The sequence below is a fragment of the Phoxinus phoxinus genome, assembly GCF_949152265.1.
Source record: "Phoxinus phoxinus genome assembly, chromosome: 1".
NCBI classification, from domain to species: Eukaryota; Metazoa; Chordata; class Actinopteri; order Cypriniformes; family Leuciscidae; genus Phoxinus; species Phoxinus phoxinus.
The window spans coordinates 42,823,089-42,844,487 of NC_136876.1; the positions used below are offsets into that span (position 1 = coordinate 42,823,089).

Consider the following 21,399-nt stretch of genomic DNA (forward strand, 5'->3'; position numbering starts at 1 on the left):
ACATCGTAATTCACACAAGGAAAACCACAAAGAACACCGGACCAGAGGTTGTTTGATCACACAACAGAGAATTGAATAAAGGCCTGGTAGAGCACTAATGCAATGTGGAATGAACACACACACACAGTGGTATTTAACATTGTGCTTGTAGTGTGTTCGTTGTAACAATTTCTGTGATTTTCATGAAGTTATCGGTTTTATGGTCTAGTGGGGCATTATGGATCCTATATGTGGTAAAAAAAATAAAAAAATCCTGAGTGTGACTTTAACAACATACAGTCAGATATTGTATTTACTTATTTATTCATTCATTTTCATTTCCTTGATTGGAATAATAGCGGGGTAGCCTAAACTTACTGGCATGGGAGGCCAGAGCAAATTAATTTACCATTTTATCTAATAGTGAAAGAAATCCACTACTGAATTCCCACGATTTTTCAATATAAAATAAAAATAGAGAAATGGATTAAGGCAGCCAGAATAGAGAAACGTCACATTTACTGTCACTCCATCAGCAGCTCTATTCGAAACACCCGTTACTTTATTTATTTATTTAGTCATTTTATGTCAGGGCAGAATAACGCAAGGTATATTAAATGTATACATTACATTTTTCAAAAAATAAGAAAATATATAAACTTCATAAAGTTTTATAGTTTTTAAATTATCACTCACGTGCAAAGCCCGCGAACGAACCTGGCAGAGGGCATATAAGCTGTGGTCAGTGCCCAGAACGCGCATAGCGGACGTCTCCGGGATCGCCACAGAGGACTGCGATTAAAGGTAAGTAGCCTTCCTAGTATACTTACTTACTTATAAGTTTATTTTATTTACATTTAGAACAACTAACATCAAACTATAAATATGACATTTCAAAATATGACCAAAGTAAATAATTTATATTACTAGGAGGACATGTAGTATGAAAAGTTTGTTTTCCTTGGCAATTATAACGAAATGAATAAAATAATCTCATATAAAACTAATTAGGCCTAAATGGTGAAAAAGTCTCAGTTGTTGGAAAAGACTGCCTTTTCCACACACAAACAATGACTTTCCGTCTCGCCAGTAACTGTTAGGTCTAAGTTACCATAGACTGTAAATAAATACCGTTAAATACCGTTACATATGTGTGACGTAATTTGGCCCAGCAAATGCGCTCAGACTAAGAGACGCTCTTTTGTTTCAGTCACCTTTGCCAACATTACCTATAAAGAAATGTATTATTATTATTATTCTTAATAATAATAATAATAATCTTCACTTTGTAATAAAAGTATCGCGTAAGCAACGTTGTCTCGCTTGGCCGCAATCGCCTCACACTAAACAAACCCCAACCCTCCTCTCCCTCTCTCTCATCCAGAGTGACGTTAGAAGGAGAAAGAAAACACTAATAAGGATACCGATGAGAACTCTAATGAAATCCACCACCCGTACTACACATAACAACACGTGTTATTTTAATAATAATGATAATTCATGATGAAATAAATAATGAAATTAAAACATTTAGAGTAGGTTAACTGGCTATTCATCATGAAATGTCGTTTAAGTTACTGTCACTGACTGGTATTTCACAATACTGCATGCCTAACTTATTGCTTACTTAAAATAACTTGGCTTCTTATTTGTTAGGGTTGAAAAGTCTCATCAAATGCATTTCTCTATATTGGTCATGAAAATAATTATTCTCTTCTCTTTTTTCAGCTTCATTTACCATCTGTTTGTTGGCAAGTCATCCTGCATTTGTAATTTTAATCTTTTAAAGGTAAGTACTATTCTGCATTTCACTTAAAGGTGTTCTTAGTAATGTTGATTTTATTATTTAATATTCTGCATTTCACTTAAAGGTGCTCTTAGTAATGTTGATTTTATTATTTATGTAGTTATAATCTTATTGAATTATTTTCCACTTATACAAATTAGCTTGTTTGCCTGGAATCTGAATGTTTCCAAGATTGTTTCCTAAAGTAGAGTCTCAATTTTTCCTGTCAGCTTTGTTGTTTGGAGTACTTCAATCATCAGCTCATCTGTTGTTCTCTGATAGTAAGTAAATTTTACACTTAATAAAACACAATAACTCCAGTCAAACCCAATTTAATCTACTTAAAGTAGTCACCCCTCAAACCTAGAATACTCTATTTACACGCCAAATCAGTGTGACTTCTTCAAGAAAATTAGCAGTAGTAAAGCATCCAAAAGTGAAATACATTTAGTCCATGACAATTTCATGTGCGAATGAAATAACCCTTTAAGTTAATTTAATTGCTACCCTTTCCTTCTCTTTAATTTAAGCCATGGACAGGAAGAGTAGGAAGAGAGAGTATGACAGGGAGTGGGTCACTTTGAAAAGACTAAGCAAACTACAAAGAAAAAGGGAACAAACAGAGAATTCAGAACTTCTAATAACAGCCAAATGTGAAACTGCTGACACAAATACGCTGGAAATAATAGAAAACCAAGAGATGCATGACATAAACATGGACAATGATGAAAATGAAACACTGAACTTAGAAACAGAACACATTTCTGAAGATTCAGATGTTTTGATGGATGATGAAAATCAGAATTCTGGAAAAATCCTTTACATGTAAGAGAAAATGTTTTGATTTCAAATTCTGACTGCATACTATGGGTCTGTTAGCTACCTAGCTAAATAGATATTTTTTGGATACTTTAATGCTAAAGTATAAATATACTTTAAATATACAGTACTTAGCTTCATGTTTATGGAGATGTGGGGTGGTACCATGGTGGGCAACTGATTTAACCGGTGTTGCAGCTGAACAACGGTAACCTGTAACAAATATATAGCCCTGCGACAAGCAAAAATTTTAGACCTAACTTTGTATCTGTGTTTTATACATACCGTATTTATACATTTTTAATGTTTAATTAAGATTGTTAGTGTTGTAAAAATAAAGTGGCAACATCATTAGAGCAAGTACACCAACAATATTGGCTTCCATATATTTAATAATTTAATCATAATTTTGTTTTTTAGCAAACTATCAGAAAGCTCTGGTTTACTTGAAGCGTGCTGAGGAGCTTTCCAATGTTGAAACGGATGGAGACTCCCAAATTAAGAAAAGAACACACAGGCGACCAAGTCGTTTCGAAAGTGATACGGAGGATGGTAAATAATTTAAATACACTGTTATTGTATCTACATATCAATCAATCAATCCTCTTTACGCCGTCTGGTGCTTGAGGCGACTGCAAGGGAACTCCATTTTGTTCTGTCGGCTGCTGTTGTGGGAGCAGTCTGTATGAAAGTAAAAGAGTAGTAAAACTCGAGAGCACGTAGATGTGAATTTGAGAACTTGTACAATAAATATTTGTACTTGTATGCTAAAATGTACACTCACAGCTCTGATGTGAAAACGGCACTTCTATTGTACTTGATGATGTCACGAAACCCGCCTCCTCAGGGACGATCTGAAACGCTAACATTAATGCATTAGACTGATTTTCACAAGCAAGTCTTTTTGACTTGGTTTTGGTTTTTAAACATAAATTCTCTCCTCACTCGTTTTTTATTTGGAACTTTATTTTTTTTAGGCATTGGTTTGAGTCTGATATAGCCTACTATTAGTTGGTCAGTTGTTGAATTCTGATGGTGAGTTTTGGGGTATTACTGAACTATGTCTGAAATGTAAGTGTCATATTTCTGTTATTATAATGTAATCAATTCTATTTCTGCCAAAATTGTATCTCTATTCAGCAATCAGGGCACTTGGTGTAAAGCAGTAGGAAGTAAAGTCTCCAAACATTTGTTTTTAGATAAACTTGATTTAATTAAAGGGGTCATATAATTAGAATATAATATAATTAATAACATATAATTAGAGATGTTCCGATACCATTTTTTCCCTCCCGATTCCGATACTCGTTCTGTGGGTATCGGCCGATACCGAGTACCGATACCAGTGTGTAAAAAAAAATAAAAAATCATACTACGCCTGCAGTACACTCCTACACTACTCCTACACTCCTCTGTGACAGTAGCCCTTCATGCACTACCAGCTGGAGAGTGTGGGCGAAGCATCCCAAACTTGGTACATTCATCTCGTCCATGGCTTTCTTCATGTTGCTAGCGTTGTCGCGCAAAACAATATGAACGTTGGACTTGGGGATTTTCCACTTTACTAGCATCCCCTCAATTGCTTCGGCAATTAATGTGCCAGTATGTGACCCTCGGAACTCGTTTGCGTGCAGCACCGCACTTCGAGGGGTAAATGTTGACTCTCTGTCCACTAGTGATGGGTCGTTCGCGAATGAGCCGGATCTAAGAGCCGGCTCTTTTAGGTGAACGACGGGAGCTGGCTCGCATATCTGAAGAGCCGACTCTATTTAAAAATATATAGCCTATAGAAATTAAATCATTATGTAATAAAGAAATAATGAATTATTTTAATTTTATTTAAAATAATTGACTAATTCAAAGAAACACAACAAAATAATTAGGCTATCGGCCTAAAGGCGCACACACATTCGTTTCGACTGTCTGATCAGCCTCACACTCTGTTCCTGTCAATCAAACACGCGATGTCAACCAATTATACTGCATGAGGGAGGGCCGAGCACGCACGCACACACACACACACACACACTATATGCGGATAAACCGCTGATCGGGCGGATGGCGTGACAAAAAATAATATTTTAATTCAATTTGGGCGGGTGGCGGTTAAACCAATCAAATGAAGAAAGTTTGCCACTAAGCAAACTTGCAAGCTATGAGCCGAGCTGTCAGGAGGCCTAAACGTCTCGTAGATGAGACTGACTGGGTTATTTTGTTTCGATATTAGTTATATTTTAAAACAACCAGTCATTGTAGCTTACCACTTGTGGAACATTTAAAAGAGAGGCAGATTATGGATATGACTCAGAAATGACATCGGGCAATGGCAGCGCAAGATGTTCAGAAGAACGTAAGAGATAACTTCTACAAGCTCAAAAACATCCACATAAAAAAAGAAGGTAGGCCTAGGCCTAAGAAAAATTGTCGGAAAACTTTGCACATTAATTAGATGTGCAAGGCAAGCAGGCAATTTTTCGGGTTGTTATGGACAATAAAAAATGTGAATATTCACGTTGCACTGTTGTGCGGTGGACTTTCAGGGAGTTAAAACGTTTATTTTTTAAAGAGCCGTTTGTGAGTCAAAAGAGCCGGCTCATTTCAGTGAGCTGAGTCAAATGAGCCGGCTCACGAAAAAGAGCCGGATTGCCCATCACTACTGTCCACCCAGTGTGACGTTAAACTTAACAAAGACATGGGGCACACGTCGGAGCTCCAAATGTCCGTGGTAAAGCTAATTGCATGCACGTCTTTCAGCATACACGAAACGTGTTCCCTAACAGTCTCGTATAATGTGGGTAGCGCAGTTTCTGATATATATTTTCGACCTGGCAAACAGTACCTTGGCTCCAAATGCTCCATTAAGCGGCGAAATCCTACATTTTCGACGACAGACAGGGGTTGGTCATCCAGGACAATAAACTCCAAAATTTTGTCGGTTATCCGTGTTGCTTTTTGGCTGTCTTTGGGGAATTTATCTCGTCGCTGGAAGGCAGTTTCCAGAGTTTGCTGCTGCAGTTCGTCCTTCTTTTTCCCCTTAGCTTTGGTAAATTCGTCGTGCTCTTTAGCGTGACGCGTCTTCAAATGTTTGATTAAGTTGCTAGTGTTGAAATTTGCAACACTCGTGCCACCCCTCGAAATTGCTTCTTTGCATACGTTGCATGTTGCCGTCTTACTGGTGGGAACATCCACTGTAAAGTACTGCCAAACCGCCGACATGATGCACTAATGTTAGCTTGTTTTACGGAGGCGTCAGGTGATCAATTCTTCTTCGCCCCTCTAACAGCAGCTGCCGATGGCAGCACAGCGCAACTGTTTTAAGAGCGCCGAAGAAGAACTGCGTCAGAGCTAACGGAGCTAACCAGTAAATAGATTCCTATTTCTAGTAAATTACGTGGTATCGGATCGGTGCCTGGACTCCAGTACTCGCCGATACCGATGCCAGCATTTTCGGCAGTATCGGAGGCATTTCCGATACTGGTATCGGAATCGGAACAACTCTACATATAATGCCATTTTTGTACAAGCTAATATGATTATTTAGGGTCTGAATTAAAAGTTTGTAATATACTTTAATTAAAAATTCTCATTAGTATTGTAAGAAAACACTAATTTTACCTGGTCAAAAACAGCTCTGTTTTCAGCACGCCGTTTTAGTGCATTTGTCTTTAAATGATAATAATCTTTGCTCACCCCGCCCCTCTGTTCTGTGGTGCGTTTTTTACACAACACACGTGGAGTGTTGCCTTGACAACAGTTAAGGCTATATTTTGAAGAATGGCAACGGGAGTCTCTGAGGATAACATAATAACTATAACGCATTGTTCAGTATAAACGTGGAATTAGTAATTATATTGAGAACGTCGTAAAAACATGCCGTAATGTAACGTTACCCTGAGTGTAAACATTAAGTTAGCCGCATTCATCATGAAGCGTGCTAGCGATTTGCAAAGATTAATATAAGGATTAATATAAGGTTAATAAAATGTTAAAAATTTGTTTGGGTTAATATGTTTCCCTCATTTTAGTGGGAAAAATATATGTTATCGATTTGATTTTGTTATTAGGATAATTTTATAATCATCAAACTAAATGGAGTAACTCAAACCCCAATTTTGCTAATTTTAAAGCAGCCTTAAAAAATAAAAAACACAATTCATTATTATTAATAAAACAGGCAGCAGGTTTATTTGCACTGAACACAAATTTGCTTTCTTATGTCATATTCTGGGCTCGTCTGCTTTACTGTACATAGTAGGCTATGCTTAACTTGTTTGGTGTTTACTGAGTTTGATAATATCATTTATTTCTTTTAATATCAGTCTAATGCATTAATGTTAGCGTTTCAGATCGTCCACGAGGAGGCAGGTTTCGTGACATCATCACAAAATGAATGTCCAACTGTCTGTCAACTAATTATAATCAGGCATTTAGCAAAATTTGGCATGATATAACCGTTTCAATATATGTGGTTTTCACTCACAGAATTGGCCACACCAGCAAAGCATCCTAGGTCCACATGTATGGCTGGAAACCTCAAGAGACCTCAAGCTCCTGTTTTCATAAATAACAGGCAGCATGATGAGCCATTGCCACAAGACAGTAAGTAACCTGCAAGAACAATTTGTTTAAAGTTGTTTACATCAAACTAACCAATAATATCAGATCAAAAATAAATAAGGAGCTAATACAAAATGTTTATTACCATTTAAAATTAACAGACAGGAATGCTACAACACCTTGCCCATCAAGTAAGTGTTAAAAATATTCTGCATATATATATATACACATACACACACATTAATAATTTTTTTTATTACTTAAAAAACATTTAGAAGGAATGTTTTGGGATCAATATAAGTTAAGCTCTATTACCAACACTTAAGCAGAAACAGGTACAATAGGACCTTCAGTGCTTGGTCTCTAGTACTATGCAAAATGGCAATGAATATATAAGCTATGCACCTCACTCCAAATAAATTTTTTTTTTTTAATTGAATTTTTTTTTTAAAGGTATAATTTCAAAGATATAGCCACAAAATGTAAGCATTTTATGCTCTGTCAATAAACTAAATCTTAACTTTCCTTTGTTAAATGTGTGTTGTTGGTTTTTACCTCATAGCATCAGCAGTGGCCTGTCAAAAAAGATGTCAGAGGACAGATGAAGAGCAAAGTAATTACTTTTATGCTACACTGAGTTGTGTTTACATGTTATATGGTATCTGGAAGGGGTGGAACGGTACATGTATTCGTATTGAACCGAATCGGTACGGGCGTCACGGTTCGGTGCATGAATTTACACTGAGAATACACGGTATAAAAATAAATAAAACTCACGTGCAAATTAATTAATGTAATGCGGAACTACTGTTACTACTGTTTAGTTGTAGGTTATGTTCTCATACTACTGTATGAGAACATAACCTACAACTAAATTAACATTATCTTACATAATTTCTAAACATTTTTATTTAGCTTTGTGAACCTTTTTATAAAACATGGCCATTTATTTTTATTTAAAGGGCTTATGTCTGCTATTGTAGGCTCATTTAGTTAATGTAAGCAACTAATTTAGACGCAAGAACTGGGTGCCGGTGCTGTGAGATGTACATGCTCGGCCAGATTCGGCTTGAAGTCGTGCATCTTCGGATGCGGAGCCGCACGCACTGTCACAAAAAAAAGCCGTGCACTGCACACCGCCACGCGAAATGGGGCGCGCATGACCGCCCACACCGCAATGACATTTTTGCCGAGATGCTGTATTTTCAGTTTTATAGCTGGTTGTCTTATTTTGTTTACATCTTACTTTACACACTTCAGGGCAGGCTGTTGCAGCTAGCTCGGGAGAGACTGTATAGGTGGTACAGCCTGAGACACGCACAATAAAAATAATTGCCTTCTGCATTTTTGTTTTGATTTTCCCTCCATGTACCGAACTCACACCAAACCATGATGTATGAACCGAACAATGACTTCGGTGTACCGTTCCACCCCTAGTATCTGGTATGCAGAATTTTAATGCATGTGTTGTATTTTTATGGTCAGACTACCTAACGCTAAATCGAAAGGTTGATGCAATCATGACAGAGCTGCGTCAGCTGCGAGAATTAATTATGCAGCAGCAGCAAGATGTCACTGAAGAACAGGCAACATCTGTGGAACAGATGCAGACAGAGGAAGAGCTGTCTGCATTCTGTTTAAAGCTTAATCAAGAAAGGCCATTTAGAAAATCCATGGTGATTACCTTTCTGTATAAAAATCTAAGTATACATATTTACATTAAATTATAGATACTATATATATATATTATATATATATATATATATATATTATCGATAAAACTGTTACTTACATGTTTTTTAGATTGCATTCAGTGTGCGACTGTGCTCTGGGACAGTTGGCCAGTCGATACGAAGGATGATGCGGGCATTTGGGACAAACATGCTATGGTCCAAATTCAGCCTAAAGGGAAGAAAAGGAAAAAAAGTTTTTCAGGACCTTCACATCATGAGTCTTATAAAAAGTAAGGTCCAGGACACACTAGACAATTTTCAAATCTTAACCAATTTTAAAACTAACCGAAAAACCAAAACCCGGTACCGATATGGAACCAGGACCTAACCGGTATGTAACCGGACCGAATCAATTCATTCTGACCGTGTTAAGGTGATAAATGTTTATTTAAAGTCTAAAAAAGCAAACTATTTAAAGCACAAATGGAGATATGAGTTCTGCTATGATGACCCTAGTTTGTTTGTGCCGTTTAACTTCTGTCTCTGTGTTGTTTACAGGAACATCATATTGGATGCTGCAGGCTGACGAGTGCTATAATGAAATTACTACATTATATTTAGCATTGACATTAACGCTTGTCCAGGACAAGTACCATTTTTTAAACTGAAACTGTACTGAGGGTACAGAAGCCTAGCTTTTGCAGCCTCCATTTGGGGAGGTGCGCGCGCAGGCAAATGCCAGCTCGCAGTGCGTACATAGCTAAAATAAAAAATAAAATTAAAATTAAAACAATTGCAATATCATCAAAGACAATACATTGATCGCACATCCCTAAGCACATAAAGAATGAACTTACAATTTTACTGACATTTGCCAACTTCTCCTTCTCTCCTCCTGTTTCGCGTGCAGGAAACAGACGTATGCTGCCGTAAATGATGCGGATTGTCACGTGAACAAGCAAATCCACAAAGATATAATAATAATAAAATAATACGTACACTAATTAGATAGTTTTAATTTGAAAAGCATTTAGACACGTCTAATTCAAAGTGTCATCTAAAATGTAAGACCTTTCATGAGTAAAAATAAGACAAGACTTTTTATGGCCTTACATTTTAAGAATCTAACAAGACTTTAAGAATCCACGGGAACCCTGTTTGAGGTGAACGTGTGAAACGTGAATAACAAGAAAATAACAATGGAATCACCAAAAGCCGAGAATTTTTATTTATTTATTTTTTGCACGTTAAATTATTGTAAATAATGATATGTATAATGAATGAAGCACATGAACCTCCTCTCTCACTCGTCAAACACACAGACCCAAAGCGCTGCACCTTCACAAAGCTGTTCAACCATAAATTATGTGCATGGTCAGCCATGCACATAACACTACTGATAATTGATATTTTAAATATCAGTCAATGTCGATTTTTTTACTCGCAGTTGTAGTTGCCAGTATTGGACCCTGTAACGTTATTCCGCTATCAAAGCTAAATCGACCAACCTCCAATTCTAACCTGCCTGTGGCGCCTACAAGATAACAGAAGCGAGCACATTACAAATCTTACCATTAAATAAGTTAATATCTGCATTAAGAATGACGTTATAAAAAAGCAACAACAACAACTTACCAGTATTTTCACGCATAACCTCAAGATTTCACTAGCTCACTGGAAGAACCCGCGAATCGATTCCCGCCTGGTCGACGTTGACGCATGTGCAATTTGCAATTATAGGCCTACAGAAAAACCAATGTGTAGGCCACCTACTGGCAGTTTAGTGTCATGTTTAAAACTAAGTATAATTTTATTAAAAAATGTCCTCAACATTTCTTAATTGTAGTTTCAAAACAAAAACATTCTCATAACATAATTTAATGCCGTTGTTATTAATTAATTTTCCAATTAATTAATGTAAAATGAAAGATGAAGCACACAAGATGGTGTGGGGGTATATCATTTGTATAAAGGTAAAAGAAAATGCCCTATAGGGGTGAATATCACAAATATGAAAATTTTTATATTTCATATAATTTAATAAAAAATATTTTTTCCCCAGATAAGCTACTTTTTACTCCGACAAGTGAATGACTGATTTACTTGTCCAAAGGACAAGCATGACAAGGCTTAATGTCGAGCCCTTGTAGTAATATGAAACATGCACAACTTTTGCATTACTGTAGCTATAATAAAGTAGTTATTTTATATCAAGGATTATAAAATGGCCTGCTTTGACAGAATTTACATAATCAGAGACAATTTCTGACTTAGAAAGTAGCCCCATTCAGATTGAATATTTTTCCTATTTTTTCTTTGGTTTCATGTTTTGTCTGTTAATGTTATTTTCAGGAGCATGCCTTCAAACCTTTAAGGCTGCAAAGATGCCAGAGATAGAGGGAGAAGTGGCAGAGTTTTTAAAGCATGCCCCAAACAAACGCGGAGGACCAAAAAAACTCAGGGTACTTATCTACATGCAATAGCCTATGTCTATAATTACAAGGACAGTAAAACCTGATTTTTTTAAAACCTAGAATATACAGTGTGCAAACAGTGCATACACTTGCGTGTGTGACAGAGATAAAGAGATTTGTCTGATTAAATTGCCTTATATGAGGGTTTTCAAAATTGTATATTTATTTAAGATGAGGCTATTTACATGTTAGCAATGACAAAGCAATTAGAAAGAAACACTTGTTGTGTCTTGTGTCTTATGTGTTTCTTTTTTTAAGACTGATGAGCCCACAGCTGAAGATGATGACGAGGTAATATATTCTTCATCTAATTTTTTTCTATATTCTACTGTTAGGCCAGGGATCGGGGAACATATTGGGCATGAGCCATATAGCCTACTTGTTTCACTGATTACTAAAATAAAGCAAACAATCTCACAATTGTTATTTTTTTATTAATTTTTAAGTAATTAGTCAAACAAGTGTGTTGATAGCTTGTATGGCTCTACCAGTGTAGGGAATGATAATAATCAATAATTGATAATACTCATGAGTTATGACATTATTTTTTCATTCTTCTTTGACAGACCCAAATTGGACAGGTACACTTTCATGTTACTTCACAAATTAATTGTTTCACTGAGGTGATGAACTGATACAAATTTGTATTTTTTAAATAGACCTCTCTAAACACAAACAATTGATTTTATTACAATGATTTGAATTTCAGTCTCCCCCCCTCTTCCACTCTGACAGTGAAGACCTTGGAGTTTAAAGTGTTTCTTTGCCATTTTGTTTTTATTAAATCTATTACTAACTTGTATATAATTCTTTAAAATTTCCATGTGTTTTATTGATGATTTATCTTGTTGTTTTGTTTCTTATAATAATATATTATATATAGATTGTTATTTATTAAAAATGTTGTAATATACAGAAATGTAATCATTAATTAAAATAATTCATTACAATCATTAATCATATCATATCAACCATATTGTGTTATTAATCAATAAATTATAAAGAATTTGCTTACCTTTTATGTTTTGTGTCCAGTGATTTCTCAATGTTTTGAACGGGTCCCAGAAAGAATTGTGTTTAAGATGAGTAGCCCACTGATCGATCACTCTTCACACTGGAATCTTGGAAGACGGACGTGGCAGCAGTTGCAAAACATAGGCTGCTGCTACAAACGCTGCTACATCCAAGGATGGAAACATCTCAGGTTTTAGTGAGAACACGTTCTTTCCGTGAAGTTTTCGGGTGAACGTGGTGAAAACCAATAGGAAAAAAAGTAGCCTACCACATAAGACGTGATATTGACGTTTTTAAAACGTTACAGGATGACGCATGTTTGAAGCAACATTAAAAAACTATTTCTTCAATGTTGTGAAAATACGTATCTATAACGTTAAAAAATGTTTCAACCACGTCGTGAAAATACGTATTTATAACGTTAAAAAATGTTTCAACCACGTTGTGAAAATACGTATTTATAACGTTAAAAAAATGTTTCAGCCACGTTGTGAAAATACGTATTTATAACGTTTAAAAAACCCGACATCTGTCGTATTAAATACGTCGGATAAAAACGTTGTGACAACTTTTTCAGGACGTGAAAAAAACGTTTTCGCAACGTTTTTGTGTTTGCTGGGTAATAACAAAATGCAGTAAATGGACAAATAATTTGCGATATCAACCTTGTGTTTAATAAATTAAATGATATGATATGAACAGTTTGCAATAGCACAACGGACCGTTTTTATACAGCTAAAATAACCGGAAGCCTCACGTGAAGTTACGCTCGCTTTTACATTATTTTGTTTTACAAATTTATATATACGATAACTTCATATAAATTTCGTCCAAAGCAGTCTTTTTGATTTGTTGTTCTGTCTGCTAAAGGAGGGATCCAGAGTTTTGCCCTGGTTAGATAAGAGTTTGACTTTGGGGAGTTGTATCACTGTGTCACCGCTAGATGGCAGCGCTTCTGTTATTGTTGTATCATTTCAGCTGTGTTTACTTGAGCTGGCGGTGTAGTAGGCCTGAACATATTCTCATACATCTGCCGATGAATGACAATATCATGAACGGATAAACATGTCAGAAATTAAATGTTACGTTAATTTAACTCTATGAACATGACATTGAGCCTTTTCGTGTTATAGCCTACTGTAGTACAAGGCAACACAAATTCGGATGTTCTATGTCAAGAGGTTGAATAGTTTAGATTAGCCTACTAGCTATTGCACTAATAGCTCAGATTTAGCTCAGTACAACCGTGTCTTCTGGCTTGTCTGAAGCCCATCTCTTATTTTCATGCACACCAACACCAGCATTTATAACCTTTCCCACCGCTTGTATGAGCATCCCTCCTGCCCAATAGTGATGTTCAAGACCACTGTCCTCTCGTCTCTATGGTAACAGTGAGACACCTTCTCCCCCAACACACACACACACAAACAGATTGATCATGTGCTCATGAGAGCATCTGACCCAAAGATCCTCTCTCTCTCTCTCTCTCTCTCTCTCTCTCTCTCTCTCTCTCTCTCTCTCTCAGCGCTCATTAGCATGATTCCTCTGTCAGGCATCAATTCACTGTTAAAGTAAAGTAAATGGAGGAGAAGAAAGCGACAGACATTCATTAATTGCGGGGTGGGGCTTCATTAGTGCGTCCCAAAAAGAGGCATGTGACACAATCTCCCCTTCAACAAACCATTAATGAACCTGTGTCTACCTGCAACCTTACTATCTATCTATCTATATCTATCTATCTATCTATCTATCTATCTATCTATCTATCTATCTATCTATCTATCTATCTATCTATCTATCTATCTATCTATCTATCTATCTATCTATCTATCTACTGTATCTATCTATCTATCTATCTATCTATCTATCTGTTATATCTATCTGTCTATATGTCTGTCTGTCTATCTTTATATCTATCTGTCTGTCTGTCGATATGTCTATATATCTATCTGTCTATCTACCTACCTGTCTGTCTGTCTGTCTGTCTGTGTGTGTGTGTGTGTGTGTGTGTGTGTGTGTGTGTGTGTGTGTGTGTGTGTGTGTGTGTGTGTGTGTGTGTGTGTGTGTGTGTGTGTGTGTGTGTGTGTGTGTGTGTTTTATGTCTGTCTGTCTGTCTGTCTGTCCATCTGTGTCTGTATCTGTCTGTCCATCTGTGTCTGTATCTGTCTGTCTGTGTTTTATGTCTGTCTGTCTGTCTGTCTGTCTGTCTGTCTGTCTGTCTGTCTGTCTGTCTGTCTGTCTGTCTATTTATCCATCTATCTATCTGTGTCTGTATCTATCTATTTATCTATCTACGGTTTAGAATGCATAGAGAATATAGAATGTAGTGTCGTAATGGAATGTATTGATGTATTTGATTATTTGTTGTAGGAGAGTGATAGCCCCATCACCGTTGAATTTCCCTGTATGTAAAAGAGGAGGCAGGAAATTCTGCTATAAATTGCGAATTTTCTTTTCTGGTGAACTATTCCTTTAATCATTTAAAATGACAACACGGTCAATAACAAACGAGAAGGATTTTGCATTCTAAAATCAGGAATGATTGTCCTCTAAATCAGATTTGTTTATTTTTTTTACTCAAATTAAAAAATATTTTCAGTCCACTATAGAATATTTAAGGCTGCATCCTCATCTAGTATTTACCCCAGTGCCTGAATGGATTTCATTTGTTTACTGTGAATTTTATTTTATTTTATTGTATCTCATTCTTTTTTTTTTTAAGTGTGTCGACAAAAAAAAAAAAATCTAAAGCAAAACAAGAGTAGATTCATTCAAAGAACTGTATGACTTGATATTCGAGACAGGAAATCTGCATGTAAAATATCAGTCTAGTCTTGCGTGTTCAAGGTCGCACAGTGGCGCGTTTCTGGAGAGAAATCAAATCCCAAATCAATCGGAGAGAAATACTGTCAGACTCAGTGTCAGAGCACGGTCAGGAATGCAGCGATCTAGTCCTTTAATATAGACTGGTTGTTGCACTTCCGACTGAGATGAATGAGATATGACGGTTGTTGTGCAGTGATATTGATGACTGCATTCTGGATTCTGATTTGATGGTTGGTAGAGAGAGTATAAAGAAGTGGACTTGCAATTACAGGCAGAAAGGTATTAGTATGCTCGGCTTATTTTTATTCATGACACAATCTGTGAAACACACACACACACACACACTTTCATAGTCACTGGCACTCTGCGTCATAAAAATCTCTCCAGCCTCAGTGTTTCTCCCCGGAGGAAAACACCTCAGGAGATCTCAGTTATGTCTTTTAAGTATTTACTTGATCTCAGATGTTTATCCTTAAATGCCTTATTAGTAAAAAATAGACCCAAATGAGATTGGTTAAGAATATAAAGGGCTTTTAACTATAGCTTTTAACATAACATACCTCTGATAATTTGGTCTTTCATGTTCATTTCTTTTTGAGAATTTTGAAATATTTAACTTCCCTTCTGAAAAATAAGAACACTTTAAGTACACTTTAACTCTTTTAAAACCAAATGCAATGACACTTCATGATAAGTGTCTGATGATAAGTGACATTAAATGAAAATATATTATAGTTTCAATTATGATTAAATGCAATTAGCTTTAGCAATTAGCATTAGCAAAAGTTTAACTTAATAGAGTTTTTCTTGCCCACTTAAGTACATCTTTGTATGTAATTTCATAATTACTTGTATTTTTTGTAGGCCTACAACAATAAAGTTGGGGCAGCTTTCTTGTGTTGGTGTATTTCCTTTTGAAACCGGAAGTTTATCAAGATCCCTTTTTTTGTAAACATGTTTGTTCACATTACAGCCTTGAAACAAGTTTTGCTACTGGCTTTTGCTAATCAGTTGCAGGTGACAAAAGGGGGAGGTACCTTCTCCCCATAGAGATCACCTGATTGGGCAAAAATTTGCATACGCCTGTGAGTGCAGTATGAGTCATCGGCCGAGTACGCTAGACTATAAATGACCTCAAAACTCCCATTTAGATTTCACATGGTCTCCATTTGTCCTCTGTTCAATTCTCAGTGCTGTCGAGGAATAAATAATTGAAATATTAGAGATCTCGTTTGTGATCTTTCTCATCTATGGCTCTCTCCTCATCTAAGCGAACTCTCTCGCATGTTTCAACTCCCGGCTCGTCCACACCACACTCTTGACGCGCACACACACACACGCGCGCGCACGGTGCGTTTCGCCGCTCCGATGAGAGATCGCCAACCTGTGAGACAGCCTTTGAAGCTGACATCTTTCCCCTCCATCTCTGTCCTCTCTATCTCCCCGCTAGAGCAGGTGGTCTCCCCCCTTCACAAATCAGCATTCACACACACATTCGCTGGCTTGCGAGCCCCCCTGAGCTAATTCCATTATACATTCCGTCTGGAAGTAAGAGAGGACTGCCCTCTAATTGCTTTCTTATTCCCCTGAGCCCCCTTTCTCTCCTTTACGCTCGTCTCTTCTCCTCCAAACAGAACCCCCAACCCCGTTCGGTCCACCCCCAGCCCCCGCCCCGCTCCGCTCCGAACATGGCAGCGAAGGGAAGGAGGAAAGTGAAATAGAGCGAGAGAGACTAGGAGAGAGAGAGACAGGGAGAGAGACGAGTCTGCCACTGACAGGGAATATCTGCCATTTTCCGCGTTGCAGGAGGACCTGATCCAGAGGACCGGGATCCAGGCACAGGCACCGCCGCAGGTAGAGACGCATGTTTCACCGCGTTTAACGCGCTTAGTGTCAGAGCGAGCGGGTGGATGGATGAGTGCCTGGGACTGAGCGCTGCTGTGCGTCTCCAGAGCCGCATGCATGGGGACAGGGGGGCGTGTTGGATAACAGGCTGCACATGTGTTTGCCGTCGCGCTCAGAGTCTGATCTGAGTTCAGTTTAGTCCTGCACTAATCGCGTTCAGAATTAGTGCAAGGTAAACTACGGCACTGATCTCAAATCTGGAGACTCGTACTATAGCAACAGATGCTGTACGAGAGGGATACCTTGTAGCTATGTTTGTATGTTGTGTTGGCGTCGAAACTGTATTTGGTGTGTGTTACGAGCTCATACAATCTTGCAAATCAAGGTTCCAAAAGAACGGAATATTTCTAAAGAACCTTTTTCACAATAAAGTGCAATGGAATGATTCCACGGACGTTAGGCTAAAGGTTCTTCGTGGAACCGTCGATGCCAAGAAGAAACCTTTATTTTCAAGAGTATTTAAATATTAAAAACCTCAATTTTAATATTCAATCTAAACGTGAATGAAACACGTGCACTTTGTCCATGGATCCGCTGAAACGTGAGCTATATGTTTGGAGCCGAAATTAAAAGCAACGCAAAACTATATGACGTGCTCTTGTGTTTATATACGAAGACGCATTATGCAAATGAAGAGCGTGTTGCGCTTTACATGAGAATGTGTTTGTGTGATTCTGTGAGGAAGATTTAGTGATGAAAGCATCGTATCACTCATGGATCCGCAGACGAAATGTGTGAGGCAAAAATCCAAAACAACACAAAACTTCAGCGATAATTTCAGTCTTGACATGCTCTTGTGTTTATGTTGAAGAGAGACGCATTGTGCATATGCAGTGTGTGTGTTGCGCTTTATATGAAAACCTGCGTTTATGTGATGATTTTGTGATTGGGGTTTTCCGGAAAGCATCGTATCGCTCGTATTGGTTTGTTTACATGCGTTTCGAGGGAATTCGTCGTGTTTTCTGTGTGTGTTGTTTTGCATGCATCATGCCCTTGATCAGGGAAACTCAGGGGTATAAGACAGCTCTAACCTATTAAACGCTGCACTGAGACTGCAGTGTCACAGCTGACTGATATTGATGCTCTGGACGGCCCCTCTCCGCAAGAATCCATTTAGAGACGCGCGCGCGTGTGTGTGTGCGCGCGCGCAGAGGGAGTGTGACTGACAGGCGGAGAGCTGTGTGTGTGTGTGTGTGTGTGTGTGTGTGTGTGTGTGTGTGTGTGTGTGTGTGTGTGTGTGTGTGTGTGTGTGTGTGTGTGTGTGAGATGGACAGATACGGAGTGGAGAGAGGTGAGATGAATATGAAGGCGGGGAGAAAAATGGAGGGATAGCATGAATATGTGAGTGAATTACAAAAGAGGAAAAATTGATACCAACATCTGCAATAACACGCTAGACGCATCTACTGAAGAAGAAGAAAAGGTCGCAACTGTATTCCCAAGGTTAAGAGCGTCACTCTTGCATGTAAAACAACCCAAGACATCAGCAGACTAGATCATGTGCCAAACGCTTGCTGGGGGAGGCGGTATGATCACAGTCTTCTATCACAGTATGAGTCATATTATATTATAAATTCCAGTAAAAATATGAGATAGAATACCATATCAAATATGTAACATCTAATGTTGTTATTTAATGTTATATTACTATTTAATATTATTACACACCACCATATCATATTATATCACTGACTATTTTTTGGATGATCCAGTAAATTAAATATTTCACAAAAGAAAGGTATCTTATTTGATTATTTTCTTTTTGCATTTAGAACGTGATGAATGCAAACCAAAATATAATTGTAAGCTGCCTTAATCGATTTTTATTTTCCATTAAAATATTTAAACATCATGCCTAAATGTTTGATATCTAAACAATATATATTTAACAATGTTACAAAACTGTACTCTATTACCTTATGAGTTATGCTTAAAATGAAATAAAATCAATAAATATAGTTGAAATAAATAATAAATATATTTTTTAAGGATTAAGTTTTACTAAATTTTTACAAAAGTTTTTTTACTCCAATGACATTCTTATTTTAAACACAAACCTTACCCTATTTTTACCTTATGATCTATGCTTATAATGAAAATAATTAAATAAATATAGTTGAAATAAATTATAAACAAACAAATAAATTAATTAATAAATAAACTTATTGTTTTAATGATTAAGTTTTACTACAATTTTACAACATTTCTTACTCTAATGACATTCTTATTTTAAACACAAACCTTACTCTATTTTTACCTTATGATTTATGCTTAAAATTATATTAAATAAATAAATATAGTCGAAATAAATAAATAAATAAATAAATATAGTCAAAATAAATAAATTGTTTTATGGATTAAGTTTTACTACATTTTTACCAAAAAAAATTTCACTCCAATTACATTCTTATTTTAAACACAAACCTTACTCCATTTTACCTGATGATTTATAGTTTAAATAATAAATGAATAAATTGTTCTAAGGATTAAGTTTTACTACATTTTTTACTGCATTTCCTTACTCCAATGACATTCTTATTTTAAACTCAAACCTTTCTCTATTTTTACTTTCTCATAATTATTTATGCTTATAGTGAAATTAAATAAATATAGTTGAAATAAGTTATAAACAAACAAATAAATAAACACATTGTTTTAATAATTAAGTTTCACTCATATTTTCTTTCTCCGATGACATTCTTATTTTAAACACAAACCTTACTCTATTTTTTCTTTATGATTTATGCTTTAAAAAATAAATAAATACTGGAAAACAAGAAAAAAATAACGATTAAGAAAAAGATTTTGCACTGCAATGCCTATTTTTTTAGAAAATCAAATGAACAATATCCAGCAAATAAAAACTTGATGATGCAAATCAAAAGATCAGATTATCATAAATGAATAATACTTGTGGGTTCAGAGCAAACCCAGCTTCACAAATAAACAGGACACAGAGCTGACATTATAATGACTCTGAATTCTGATTGGATGAGCCACATCAAAGCTGTTCCAAAATAGCTAAACACTTCCAGAGAATTCTATATTAATGCGGCAAGTTGTGACGTTGCCCTGCAACCATAAACAGCTAAACCCTGCTCCACGTTTCTGCCCTTAAAAACAAGTTCTTGGTCATCTTGACTGACTCTGTATTTGTGCAGTTTTCCATATTTTCTCATGTGTAAATAACATAACGCAGTCCTGCCCGTGTAAATACAGCCTCGCCGCTCATGCAAAAATCTAGAAGCTGATAAATGTCTACCAGCGCACTGTAGGCCTATACCATCACATCGCCCAGCCCTACATGGTGCTATATCGTATTTTGTCAGTGACTAAAGCGTGGAGGCTGATGCAATCCACTGAAACTGTCACACACCTGAGGGTCAGTCAGAGAACAACCATGAAAAAGAGAACGAGAGAGAGAGAGAGAGAGAGAGAGAGAGAGAGAGAGGGGGGGGGGGGGTATCGGAGACCGTCGGCTCTTTCAAGAATAGAAGGTGATGGGAAAGAAATTAGATAGAGGCAGTGGGAAAGAGTAGACCGAGAGAGAGACGGATATGAGGTGAAGAGAGGAAAGACAGCACCCCTCCCCCTTCCGCTGTTTTCTAGGTGCGAGAGTCCTGAGCAACAATCATAGACAGTATATAAACTGGACACAGCGACCCCATAGGTTTCAACGGAGAGCAGTGAAGTCAATTAGAAGCACTCACTTCCTGATCGCAAGGCGAACTGCGCAGGCTCAAACTGACCTTGACGACGTAGATGTGACGTGAGCAACCTGTAGGTCTTCTAGTAGCTGTGCCGAGAGAAATCTGAATCATTCCCTTCCGAATCTCGCAGAGACGGAGAGTGTGGGTATTTGCTGTCCATGAGCTAGCAACGGGAGCAACTTTATCACTCTCTATGGGCTTCTCCCTTGACTTTATGCCTCCACGTCCTCCCGATTGCTTGCGAGCTTCTCTGCCTGTCCATACGGTAATTTTTCGACTTGTGCGACAGAGTCGCGCAGGTATGACGCAATCGTTAGCCTATTTTTACAAAAACTGCTTCTACGGGGCCATAACGTAAGATACAAGGTAATGGAGCCTTTTATACATTTTCGTGTTTCTTTAGAAATAAACAATGGACAAACGGTGTCTTTAAACGCCTCAGATGTAAAGTTATTCGCTGTCAAAGTGACGCCAAAATGAATGGGAGTCAATGGAATGCTAACAGCAGGTGGGGGTCCGCTAGCCAATGGCGGCGCCCAGGTCGGCTTCAATGTCTTTCGGAACACTGCCCCCCTGGCAACAATCTGGCACGGCTCAAAACAGATCCATAAGGTCAGGACGGGGCAGGGCGAGCGAGGGAGGAAGAGAGGAGAGGA

The 21,399-nt window shown here is 37.2% G+C and overlaps 2 protein-coding genes and 1 long non-coding RNA gene across 7 annotated transcripts in view; 2 read left to right on the plus strand and 1 right to left on the minus strand.

Annotated features, from left to right (window-relative positions):
* Nucleotides 1-3,129: 3,129 nt before the first annotated feature.
* Nucleotides 3,130-12,486, minus strand: LOC306995375. Of its 3 annotated transcripts, XR_013796836.1 has the most exons (5): nt 12,304-12,486; nt 8,934-9,043; nt 7,697-7,716; nt 7,065-7,192; nt 3,130-3,265 (listed from the first exon to the last, which is right to left on the minus strand). It is a non-coding gene; the product is annotated as an uncharacterized lncRNA (long non-coding RNA). The 3 variants fall into 3 exon arrangements; XR_013796837.1 differs by lacking the exon at nt 7,697-7,716 and having other exon boundaries at nt 12,304-12,483; XR_013796838.1 differs by lacking the exons at nt 7,697-7,716; nt 12,304-12,486 and adding an exon at nt 10,450-11,154.
* On the plus strand, nt 7,072-12,291 carry LOC306995357 (uncharacterized protein). 3 transcript variants are annotated; one of them, XM_079606909.1, is made up of 9 exons: nt 7,072-7,183; nt 7,303-7,332; nt 7,704-7,754; nt 8,627-8,817; nt 8,945-9,104; nt 11,167-11,276; nt 11,547-11,579; nt 11,855-11,869; nt 11,998-12,291. In XM_079606909.1, the coding sequence occupies exons 1-9, from the start codon at nt 7,105-7,107 to the stop codon at nt 12,040-12,042; spliced, it is 714 nt and encodes a 237-aa protein (XP_079463035.1). In that variant the 5' UTR covers nt 7,072-7,104; the 3' UTR covers nt 12,043-12,291. The 3 variants fall into 3 exon arrangements, with proteins under 3 accessions (XP_079463035.1, XP_079463037.1, XP_079463036.1); XM_079606911.1 differs by having other exon boundaries at nt 8,669-8,817; XM_079606910.1 differs by lacking the exon at nt 7,303-7,332 and having other exon boundaries at nt 7,078-7,183.
* A 4,321-nt stretch (nt 12,487-16,807) lies between the features above and the next one.
* rai1 (retinoic acid induced 1) overlaps nt 16,808-21,399 on the plus strand; it is a 58,911-nt gene continuing 54,319 nt past the window's right edge. The window contains exon 1 of the mRNA XM_079620499.1: nt 16,808-16,982. The gene's annotated coding sequence lies outside the window, so the exon portion shown is untranslated. The remainder of the gene's footprint in view (nt 16,983-21,399) is intronic.